The 11,291-nt window shown below is 33.3% G+C and overlaps 1 protein-coding gene across 1 annotated transcript in view; it reads left to right on the top strand.

Annotated features, from left to right (window-relative positions):
- Positions 1 to 2,321: 2,321 nt before the first annotated feature.
- The window catches only part of LOTGIDRAFT_116228 (hypothetical protein), a gene marked incomplete at both ends in the record, with an annotated part of 52,696 nt that continues 43,726 nt past the window's right edge, over positions 2,322 to 11,291 (top strand). Inside the window, 7 exons of the mRNA XM_009054889.1 lie at positions 2,322 to 2,537; positions 3,790 to 3,903; positions 5,929 to 5,997; positions 6,341 to 6,397; positions 6,858 to 6,971; positions 8,928 to 8,988; positions 11,226 to 11,275. Of these exons, the coding sequence (XP_009053137.1) occupies positions 2,322 to 2,537; positions 3,790 to 3,903; positions 5,929 to 5,997; positions 6,341 to 6,397; positions 6,858 to 6,971; positions 8,928 to 8,988; positions 11,226 to 11,275 (681 nt within the window). The remainder of the gene's footprint in view (positions 2,538 to 3,789; positions 3,904 to 5,928; positions 5,998 to 6,340; positions 6,398 to 6,857; positions 6,972 to 8,927; positions 8,989 to 11,225; positions 11,276 to 11,291) is intronic.

The following is an 11,291-nucleotide window of genomic DNA, read 5'->3' as shown; positions in this document are numbered from 1 at the left end:
TCTCAGAGTAGAATAACAACAGATTAATGCAGTCAATTTCAAATCACGGAATAGAATACCAACAGATTGATGCAGTCAATTTCAAATCACAGAATAGAATATCAACAGAATGATGCAGTCAATTTCAAATCTCGGAGTAGAATATCAACAGATTGATGCAGTCAATTTCAAATCACGGAATAGAATATTGACAGAATGATGCAGTCAATTTCAAATCACGGAATAGAATATCAACAGATTGATGCAGTCTATTTAAAATCACGGAGTAGAATACCCACAGAATGATGCAGTCTATTCAAAATCACGGATGCAGTCAATTATTGTTAATCATAGCATTCAATATCCACAGAATGAAAAGATGGTGTTGAATATATTGTTGATATGTCTCTTGATTTATTGACAATTTGACTGACAATGGCTTACTTTTTTTAATTCACATTCACTACAATTCAGAACACCGGATTCTTTTATTTCAAAATTTTTATATATATTCTTCTCCCTTCTCATTTTTTATCTGTATCATCATGAATACTGTAATGATAAAAAAATATTGATATATTTCTACTTGAATGAATGAATAGGCCTATCTGATCGGCTAAGGAGGTCATTTTCGTGTGAATTTTCTTGAAGGGAAGTGCGCATATTTCATTTGTAAAATCACTGAACCTTATATTTCTATGGACCCGAAGATATTCTTAAACAACTGACATAAGCTTACAGTTGAAAATTTAATTTTGAATATTTATTTACAGTCAAGTAACCTAATTTCGTGCTAACCCATTTTTCGTGCATCTCCGGAAATGATTAATAAATTACATGTGCGACTTTGCGTTTGTTTTGATAAACATGGGTTATTCTCTACAATATCAGCTAGTAGAATGAATCCAGTTGTTTCAATCAAGGTAAAATGTATTAATGTATACTTTGACAAATACAAAATGACAGGTTTCAGTTATTAACAAACGTCACCATTTTTTTTATCGGCCGAATTTCCTTATAATCCCAAGCTGTAATTGGAGTTCAGAGTGTCGTCTGCTAGAATGTAGTCCAACAAATGAAGTCACGTGATCAACTAGCGGATTCTATGGAACACAATGTGGGCCATATTCTTATGTTGTTTCAATGACTTTTAGCAATAAGTCACGCTACGTATCTTATTTTGTCAGTCACTATTTTTTTGTTAAATCTTGGTTCTTTCCAGGAATTGTCACTAGTTATTATTAATTGATATTAAAGATAGATACTATCTTAGTTAATGATACCACTGGTTATCTATACAACGTGTTTTTCTCGACTTATTTATAGAAAATTGTTGAGTTGGCTACTCATGAAATATGGGTGAAATATGGGTAAAAGTGAGGGATTCATTAAGAAAATCGAAACAAACCAATTTTAATTATTTTGTGAGGAAACATCTAAGACATGAATGAAAAATTCTGTTTTTTTTAACTTTGACGAAATTCGGTGTTGAATCCTTATATGCACGAAAATAGGTTACACCACTGTAAAATGAGAGGAAATGTAGCCTAGTCAGAGAGTAACTGTCAGACTCTTTTTCTTACAGAAGAACCTTTTGTCAATCATTTTGGAATCGACTGAAACATATACTCAAATGTTATAGGTTGTCTTTGATGATAAAAATTCAAACAGATGAAAATTCAAACCGACGAAAAATTTATTAGAAGTCTATTTGGAAATTTGATTTCCTAACGCAAGATTGAGTGAGGGAATTTTCATTCTGAAATGTTTTGTTGCAAAGTTTGTTACTTTTTTCATCATGTGAAATTTCGGAAACTGATTATACTTCAAAAGAAATATAGTTAAACCTTGTATTTCTATAGACCCGATAATAAGACAATTGACATGCAAATTATTAATCCAATTTTAAGCCCAACATTATCGTCTTATTTTAACAGCAAAGTTACCCTTAATTTTTTTACCAAAAAATTCATTCATGACTTTATTGTTGTGTTCGCTTGGAATAGCTCTGTTGTGTACCCTTGCACATATGCTACAGTTTACCCTCGGCCCTCGCACTAATTATTTTAGAAATACAATGGGGAAATAAATTCCCGTAATTTTCGACTAAAATAGATTGTTACATTGAATATTCAATGATTAATCTAAGCAATGTAGAGATAAAGGGTGGTGTGGTTACGTTAATGTTATATGTGAGAAACCGAACGAATGCTGGTAATGTGAAGGACGCGACCTTCACCTTTTGTCGTAATTAAAGAGTCTTATTTGCAAATCCTTGTCGTGTTCACTTCAAAATCCGTCTGGATAATCGAAATAGTGTTAAGGTCACTGTGGAATCAAACATGGCATCCCGGTTAGCCTTTTCCAGATTTCTATTACAAAATGTCAACAAACAGCACTTTAAAACCTTGCAAACGCGGAACACCTTGGCTCGAAGTTATGCGGCTGTAGCTGGCAGTACAGAACATACACTCGAAGTTAAACGTAGGATCGAGGACAAGCGAGAAAGAGCACTCCTCGGTGGTGGGCAGAAAAGAATTGCCAAACAACATCAAAAGGTAGGCCAATAAGCATAGAGGTAGGTAGATGACAAGTTAACGTTCGCTTCCAGCGGATGCTGATATCGCAAACTAGGTAGTTGTTGGTAGTCGTAGTAGTTGGTAGTTGGATTGGATCAAATTGGATGATTCGGTGTTGTTGGTTTGGTTGTTGATTCTTTGTTAGATCTGGTCGGGTCGAATGACATGGCGGTGAAACTCGGCCCTGGATGGTGTGGCGTGAGTTACTCGGTCTCTTTCATTCTTCCAAACTCGTTCTGATCATGGTATTTCTTGTTGATTGGTAGTCGAATGGTAGTCGTTGGTTTGGTTTGGTTTGGTTCGATTATCTGTTATCTGTTGGAAAACTCGAAGACCTGAAAAAAAAAAAGAAAAAAAAATAAGCATAGAAGCAATCAGAGGAATATATAGTAACTAGAGTCACGTGACTCCCATTGGCTCAACGATGAAGGTTTGTACTGGAATTGAGCTGGAACGATGTCAGTCAATTCCAGGGAGTTTTACAGTGAATACTCTGATGTTCTGTTTGTTTGCAATTGACGGTCATCGATGGCCGAACCTATTGCTATTTCGTGTTTAAACCCCTTGGGTTATACGCTCACATGAAATGGGGGTCATATGTTGTCGTCACCAATGTGACCCATGCATCCATCCGTACACAGTGTATTACCACCCACAATCTTTACTTACCACCCGTACATCATATAGTTGTATCAGTACGTCTTGTTGATTTTTATACACTTTATAACTGGTACACCCTACTTTCCACACCTTAATTGCCATCCGTACCACACATGATCGTATTTACTCTCAGTACCAGTGAGGTTTCTAAAAAATGTACCTAGAGAATGCTAAATTTCATAGCACCAGGACCTTTTGGGATGTATGCTAATTTCGTGTAAACAAAATGGTGGAATGTCTACTTTCGTTTCATTGCAAGAAATCAATTTATGTTAACACTGTCTTGTTCAAACTTGACAAAATCCATTACAAATTAGTCAAGAGTCAGCTAATTTGCCACAGATAAAACAATTTATCAAAAGGGATGCTAATTCATGAATTTAGAGAGATTTTTTTCAGATAAAATGTACTCACAATATTTTTCTTTAAATATGATTTCATTTATTAAAACTAATGATCAGTGATTTACAATTATTGTAGTGAATGAAATTCCAATTAATCCAATTATGCCAACAACTTTCATCAGACATTTGCGACAAAAACATTAGATTAATGTTTGTATCTGTTTTAGGGAAAGTTAACAGCAAGGGAGAGAATTCAATTGTTACTAGATCCTCAATCATTTGTTGAATATGATATGTTTATGGAACATGATTGTACTGATTTTAATATGCAGAAAGAAAAGGTATGTATTCTACATATTAATATTGAGAGCAGATATCTTCTTAGGGCTGGGCAATATTGGTCAAAAGCAATATCGCGATATTAGAGCTGATAATATCGTGATATGGGTATATATAATAATATTTTGTTTTGGTTCCATATATCACTAGTGCTGTTCTTTTTTGGCACCAACGCACCTACATCGAGATTTTCTACCAACGCCGTGTTTTTGCTTTTACCCTGATAACAAGGGTGTGGAAATAACTTATTGTTTTTTAATAGAACAAGATCTTATCAATTTTCATTTTAGTCCAAAAATATGCTGGCCAGGTATATTTCTTTCATTGTTACCGTATAATTCGATTTCTTTTAAATATCCATTGAACAGGAATTAGTTTTGTTTTAGAACGTCACAGGTTTTTTTTATTAATATAGTCCATAGGGCTTACTGATTCGGTGTCATCACGTTTAACGGATTCATGGGTCATAAGGTCACAGCATAATATTATTGAAAGTAGACTGACTGACCCAAATTCTCGGAACCGTACCATCAATATCATCCTATATTGGTAATTAGATCTAGGCCTAGCGTATCGGCTAGGTCTATCGGTTTCACAAAAAAAAGTGAAAGTAAAAGGCATGGCGGATGTTGATCGGTCTGTTTTTAGTAACAACAGAAACATGTTATGACAAAACAGTGTTTGCAGTGAATCTGTTATTGTTAAGGGTATTTATATTGCATTAATTAAAAGAACGTTATTTCGATATTTTAATCATCAGACGGTATTACTAACGGTATGAATTTCCATACCGGTATTTATCGTCATACCGGTATATAACCCAGCCCTATATCTTCTCCTAACTATGACTGATAGATTACCATTTATTCATGAATTAGAATGCATCTGAATTTTTGCAATGCTTCCTAAGGTCACTGTGGAATAGAATATGGTGAGTTTTTATACGCCCACATGTAATGTGTAAACAATCCAAAAAATAATCTGCTATAGAAAAACCTAAATAGTCCTAAAGTCCAACATGTTTCAAGAGCACAAAGGACCCCGTCCTTAGGGACAGACACACATGAAATGTTAGTTGATGTCTCTTTCCTTGGTAGTTGCTAAAGGTGCGGGCACACAGACAGTCTTGGTCGCAGATTTTTGGTTGCCGATCTCCTGTCCACCATGTCAATAATCACGTTCTGACCATGCAATTGAAAGGAAATGAATCTGATTGGATGATGACGGTCTGTCTTGCAGACGATAAAACTATCGGAGACAATTATAAAACTTGTTTGATATTATAAATCTTATAACTCGAGAATCTTGTTGTGGAAGCACGGACACAGGCATGATTTAACTTGTGACTCTAATTGGCAACAAAAATCTCTGACCAAGACTGCTTGTGTGCCCACACTTTTAAGTAAAATTCCAACATTCTTCTCATTGTAGGAATCAAATATGGCTTCATAAAATGATGATTGTTCAATGCCTACGAGCAGAAAAATGACTTATAAAATAAAAAATACTGTGGAAAAATTCAGCATAAATATCTGACAGTAAACTACAAATGTGTTAAAATGATAATACGTCTTAAAATGAACATAGAATTTAAGTTCTCAAGAATGGAGTATATATTCATCAGTGAACTTACCTGGTGTCATAAAGTTACAACAGAATCCATGTAAAATCTGGAAAATTGGAAAATTTATAAAACCAGGTAACTATTGAAAAACGCTTAATCATAATATTAAGCATATTTCAATAGTTAATTGCATGTTTATGGATAATTACTAAGTTTTTTTGATTTATCAGATTATATAAGGATACTGTTATGTTATTTATGACACCAGGTTTATCTACTGATGAGTTTAATGCTCTTATTGGCTAAGATTAAAATTCTTAAATTTTATGTTTATTCTTAGACATAGTATTCCTTTAAGAAGATCTTTGAAATGAGTCACTAAAAACTGTATTATTGTGTCTGACAGCTCCCAGTGGACGTATGTTACCTTGTCACTTTTGTAATGTCATTTTCTGTTCTACAGTACCCTGGTGATAGTGTAGTAACCGGTCGAGGTAAAATTAATGGTAGATTGGTCTTTGTATTTAGTCAGGTAATTTTTATTAAACATCAAGTTTTTTACTAACAGCAGTTTAAATTATTTTTGCTAATTCTTGAAAGCTTTGTGCTATAAATATTACTATATACAAGTTTGTAGTTTGTGAGTACTGGCACAATCATTGAATGTGTATTTCCTAAAGAACACAAGTTATATGGATATATTACTTCTAGTTTTATTACATACTACGTTTCTAAACACAAGTGATATGATCAAATGATTTTACTTAATAACGTTACCTGTATGTGTTTTAAAACGTAGTATGTAATAAATGTTCTTAATGTTTACCTTCCTGCTTCTATATGTCTAACAAAGATTATGTGTATTTCCTTTTCAGGATTTTACTGTATTTGGAGGTAGTTTATCTGGTGCTCATGCCAAAAAGATATGCAAGGTAGGAAATGTGATTACTGGTTTCCATGGTAACAAACAAAAAAGCAGTGATTATAAACATTTTTGGAATTATTCTATGAAAGCACACTTGATAAGTTAATATCTTGGAAGGAGGGACAGGTTCTTCGTTTTCTGGGGTTGATTTGGGTCATGGAAACATATAAATAGTCTTCAGAAGTACTAGAAATGTACGAAATCCCAAAATTCCTTTAAAAATATCTCAAACTAAGAATTTCACTTTCTATTTCTATAGATGTCTCTTCTATATATGACAGCGTCTCAAGAAATGTCGTCTATTTAACTTGCGAACATGGTTAATTCTGGACACACATGGATTTGAAGGCTCAAATTTCGACAGTAAGCTGTGAACACAACTAGATTTCCATTTCGGAGACTAAGTATGATTGGCCAAAGGGATGGCGAACATGCCCCTTTAACTCATAAGAACTTTGTGTTTAAAGGTAATGGACCAGGCTATGCTAGTAGGGGCACCAGTTATTGGCTTAAATGATTCTGGTGGTGCCAGAATTCAGGAAGGAGTGGAATCTCTGGCAGGATATGCTGATATCTTTCAGGTATTATAGTTTCCATTTTCTCCTATTATGCGCCCACATTATTGCTGTCACCTCTTTCTGTCGGTCCGTCCGTACACAATTGCTCATAAACACTCTACAAGGCACAATTCTTCACTGATTTCGACAAAACTTGGTATAGTTGTTTGTAATCACCCAAGGATGAACTCTATTGAAAATCAGATGAATCGAAAAATATTTACTATGAGTTATTGCCCTTGTTCTTGAAACGCTCGTAAACATTCTAGAAGGTGCAATTCACAACGGATTTTGATGAAACTTGGTATGAATGTTTGTAATCGCCCAAGGATAAACCCTATCGAAAATCAGAAAAATTGAAAACTATTTAGTATGAGTTATTGCCCTTGTTCTTGAAAACACGTTCAATTTTAGCTTGTAAACACTCTAGAAGGCACGATTATTGACAGATTTTGACGAAACCGTATTGAAAAACAGAAAAACTGAAAAATATTTAGTATGTGTTATTGCCTTGTTCTTGAAAACATGTTCAAATTTTAGTTGGTAAACACAGCTGGAATGGACAATTCTTGATGGATTTTAACGAAATTTGCCCTTATTCTTGAAAAGGCGTTCAATTTTTTAGCTTGTGAACACTCTAGAAGGCACTATTATTGACGGTTTTTAACAAAATTTGGCTTGAGTGTTTGTTATCACCCAAGGATAAAGCCTATTGAAAATCATAAAAAATAAAAATATTTAGTATGAGTTATTGCCCATGATCTTGAAAACTCGTTCAATTTGTAGCTCATAAAAACTCTAGTAGGCATGATTCTTGCCGCATTTTGACAAAACTTGGTTTTATTATTCATTATTGCGCTGAAGATTGAATATTTGTCTTCTAGACACGTGCTTAAGATTGAACACGTTTTCAAGAACTAGGGCAATAACTCGCACTCAATATTATTCAGTATCGCCCTAAAGAGTTCAGAAGAAGTGTATGACTGAAGGTTGAATATTTCATACTGGTGATTGTTACTGTACTGCTAAATATTTATGTTCAAAATCAAAGCTGCCAGTGGGCGTATATTACCTTGCCTGTTAAGCTATCTTTATCAATTATAGGCCTTTATAAACAGGTATTGTATATTGATATATGATATATGATATCACAATATTATAATTGTGAATCAAACACCCTTAAGCTAAATGGGACCCAAAGATATCTATGGATTTTTACACGCCAACATGATAATGAGAGCGTATATTGCAGTGACCCATGTTCGGCTGTCCGTCGGTGAGTCCACAATTGCTCTTAAACACTCTACGAGACATATTTCTCGAAAGATTTTGACAAAACTTGGTATGAGTGTTCGTAATTGTAATCACCCAAGGATGAACTCTATTGAAAATCAGAAGAATCGAAAAATATTTAGTATGAGTTATTACCCTTGTTCTTGAAAACACGTTCAATATTTAGCTCGTAAACACTCTAGAAGGGACAATTATTAACAGTTTTGACGAAACTTGATTATTTGATATCATGCACGAATGAACCCAGAAATCCAGAAAATTGAAAAATATTTAGTATGAGTTATTGCTCTTGTTCTTTAAAATGTTTTCAGTTTTTAGCTTGTAAACACTCTAGAAGGTTCAATTCTTGACGAATTTTAAAGAAACTTGGTGAAATTATTTATTATCAACCATGGATTGAGTTATTGATCTCGTTTTTTGAAAAAGCTTTCAGATTTTAGCTCTTAAACGCTAAAAGCCTGATTTTTACTGGATTTTGCAAAACTTGGTTTAATTATACAGTATCACCCTAAAAAATTCAAAAGAAGTGTTAAACTGAAGGTTGAATATTTCATACTGGTGATTGTTACTATATTGCCAAATATTTTCATTCAAAAAACAAAACTGCCAATGGGCGCATATTACCTTGCCTGACAAGCTATCTTATTAGTATTATGGAGAAATGTTTTTAATGAATGTATGTTGTAGAGAAATGTTAATGCATCAGGAGTTATTCCACAGATCTCATTGATTATGGGACCATGTGCTGGTAAGTAGAAATTGTATATTTCTTCAATCCAAATACAGTATACAGTAATCTGGAAAACATGTTGGATTGTCAGAGTTTTCAAAGTTTTGAGATTTTTTAACATGTGTTACATGTTACTATATATAGCCCAGTGACCCAAATAAGATTCGCAACTGGTGGTCATTGTTGCGCATCACTGCATACAAAATGGCGCACGATTGGTATTCTTGATTCAAGGCCTACCAAATACAACAAGTAATTTTCACGGTCAACAGCATATGAGCACAAGCATATCGTCCAGCCTTTTCATAACAAACATATTGCATCACATTTCTGTGCTTACCGCTTTACCAATTCCAAACAATGAAAGTGGCACTTCAGCTTATTTACTTGATAAACCCTGTACTACAGTACCTTTCGATGCAAGACAATAATTAAAGACAATTCAGTTGTATACGTTACTATTATTTAATTGTACATATTTTGAGCTACTCTACATACGCTTTTTAGTGGAATGCTCATTTTTTGAAATTCTTTTTCATGTTTTATAATGGTACTTATTGTTGTTTGATCTAAACCAAATTTAATAGTTTAATCTTTCTGTGTTGGGCATGATACCTTTCCATAATCTCCAATAATTTGTTGTTTCATATTCAGAGACAAATCACGCTTCGCAGGACAATCAAACATTGTAAAAATGATAGATGTCTTTTAAACTGACATAAGAAGTAAGTCAATTGGCACCAAAAAAGACGTAAAAATACTCAGAATGTCACATTACTCAGATTGTCTCATATCACAGAGTATACTGTACTCAGATATCTATTATTAATGCGAATGTTTGATTACTCAGAATGTCTGATTACTCGGAATGTCTCATATAACGGAGTATACTGTACTCAGATATCTATTATTATTACAAATGTCTGATTACTCAGATTGTCTGATTACTCAGAATGTCTCATATCACAGAGTATACTGTAATCAGATATATATTATTATTACAATGTCTGATTACTCAGATTGTCTGATTACTCAGAATGTCGGATTACTCAGAATGTCTCATATCACAGAGTATACTGTACTCAGATATCTGTTATGATTACTCAGAATGTCTGATTACTTCTAACTTGATGTATAATGTATATTTATGAGAGTCTGGTCAAGTTCAAATATGACTTATCTTTCGATAAATGGTTATTGCTCTTGACTTACGAAAAACGTGTCAAAATTTTCTTGTGAACACAATAGATCGAATAGATACTTCAGTTTTCAACTGATTTTAATGAAATTTGGTTTGATCATTTATATTGATGAGATCTTGGATAGGTTTGAACTTGATGATTTTTCGATGAACAGTTTTTGAGTTATAGCCCATGACTTAGATAAAATGCTTTAAAATTTGTTCATGGACACTATAGAGACCACAGATTTCATGAATGAATGGAATTTGAAAATGAAATTTGATGTATTTGGGTTATTGATATTGATTTTTAAAATTTTGTGGAATTACTCAGCATAAATAACTGGCATATATATATATGTAATTGAATTCAAACTAATAAAATTTCTTAAATATGAGAAAATTCATACTTTAGTCACTAAAGACTGTTTTATCATTTCTAACAGCTGCCAGTGGGTGTATGTTACCTTGCCTGGCAAGCTATCTTTTATTTGTATTATTTGTGTTGTCCCTCCCAAGTTTAGTAAAGATGGGTTTCCTTTTTCATTATCTAATTAAGCAAACTCTTTGATTAATTGGTGTTTCTAATGAATTATCATGTATTCTTAATCATATCATTATGTTCTTATTGCAAAACTGATGAATTTTGTGAAATGGGAAGTGCTCTGAGAATCTCGGAAGGGATTTTCTAAATTGGTGTAATACAAAAGATAACACTTTTCAGAACAGTTTACTGTGCATGCCTTATAAGCGACCTTCATAACTACAGAGGTGTGTTGAGAACTGTAATGGGCACATTTTATTGGAAGCCTTGTCTTGACTTGAAATGTAATGCTTTACAGCTTTAGTAAAAATGAAAAGTGTTCAATTAGGTACAAAGAGCAAATTCTTTGCCATAAGATTTTTTCAAATGATCCTTTCTTTGATATTTTCATTGATTAGTGTTTCAGGTTGATTTTTCAACAAAATAACTTGTTTTGAAATATTTCTAGACTGTTTTATATTTGGATTGAGAGAGCTACCATGTGGCTGTTTTCTATTCTATCACAGGCTATCTTTTGTTGTTGTTTTTAAGGTGGTGCTGTCTATTCACCAGCTCTTACAGATTTCACATTTATGGTTAAAGTAAGTTTTATTTTTG

The sequence above is a fragment of the Lottia gigantea genome (genome assembly GCF_000327385.1).
Source record: "Lottia gigantea unplaced genomic scaffold LOTGIsca_23, whole genome shotgun sequence".
In the NCBI taxonomy this organism is placed as follows: domain Eukaryota; kingdom Metazoa; phylum Mollusca; class Gastropoda; family Lottiidae; genus Lottia; species Lottia gigantea.
The sequence above is the reverse complement of the archived record's forward strand: the minus strand, read 5'-3'. Positions and strand labels throughout refer to the sequence as shown.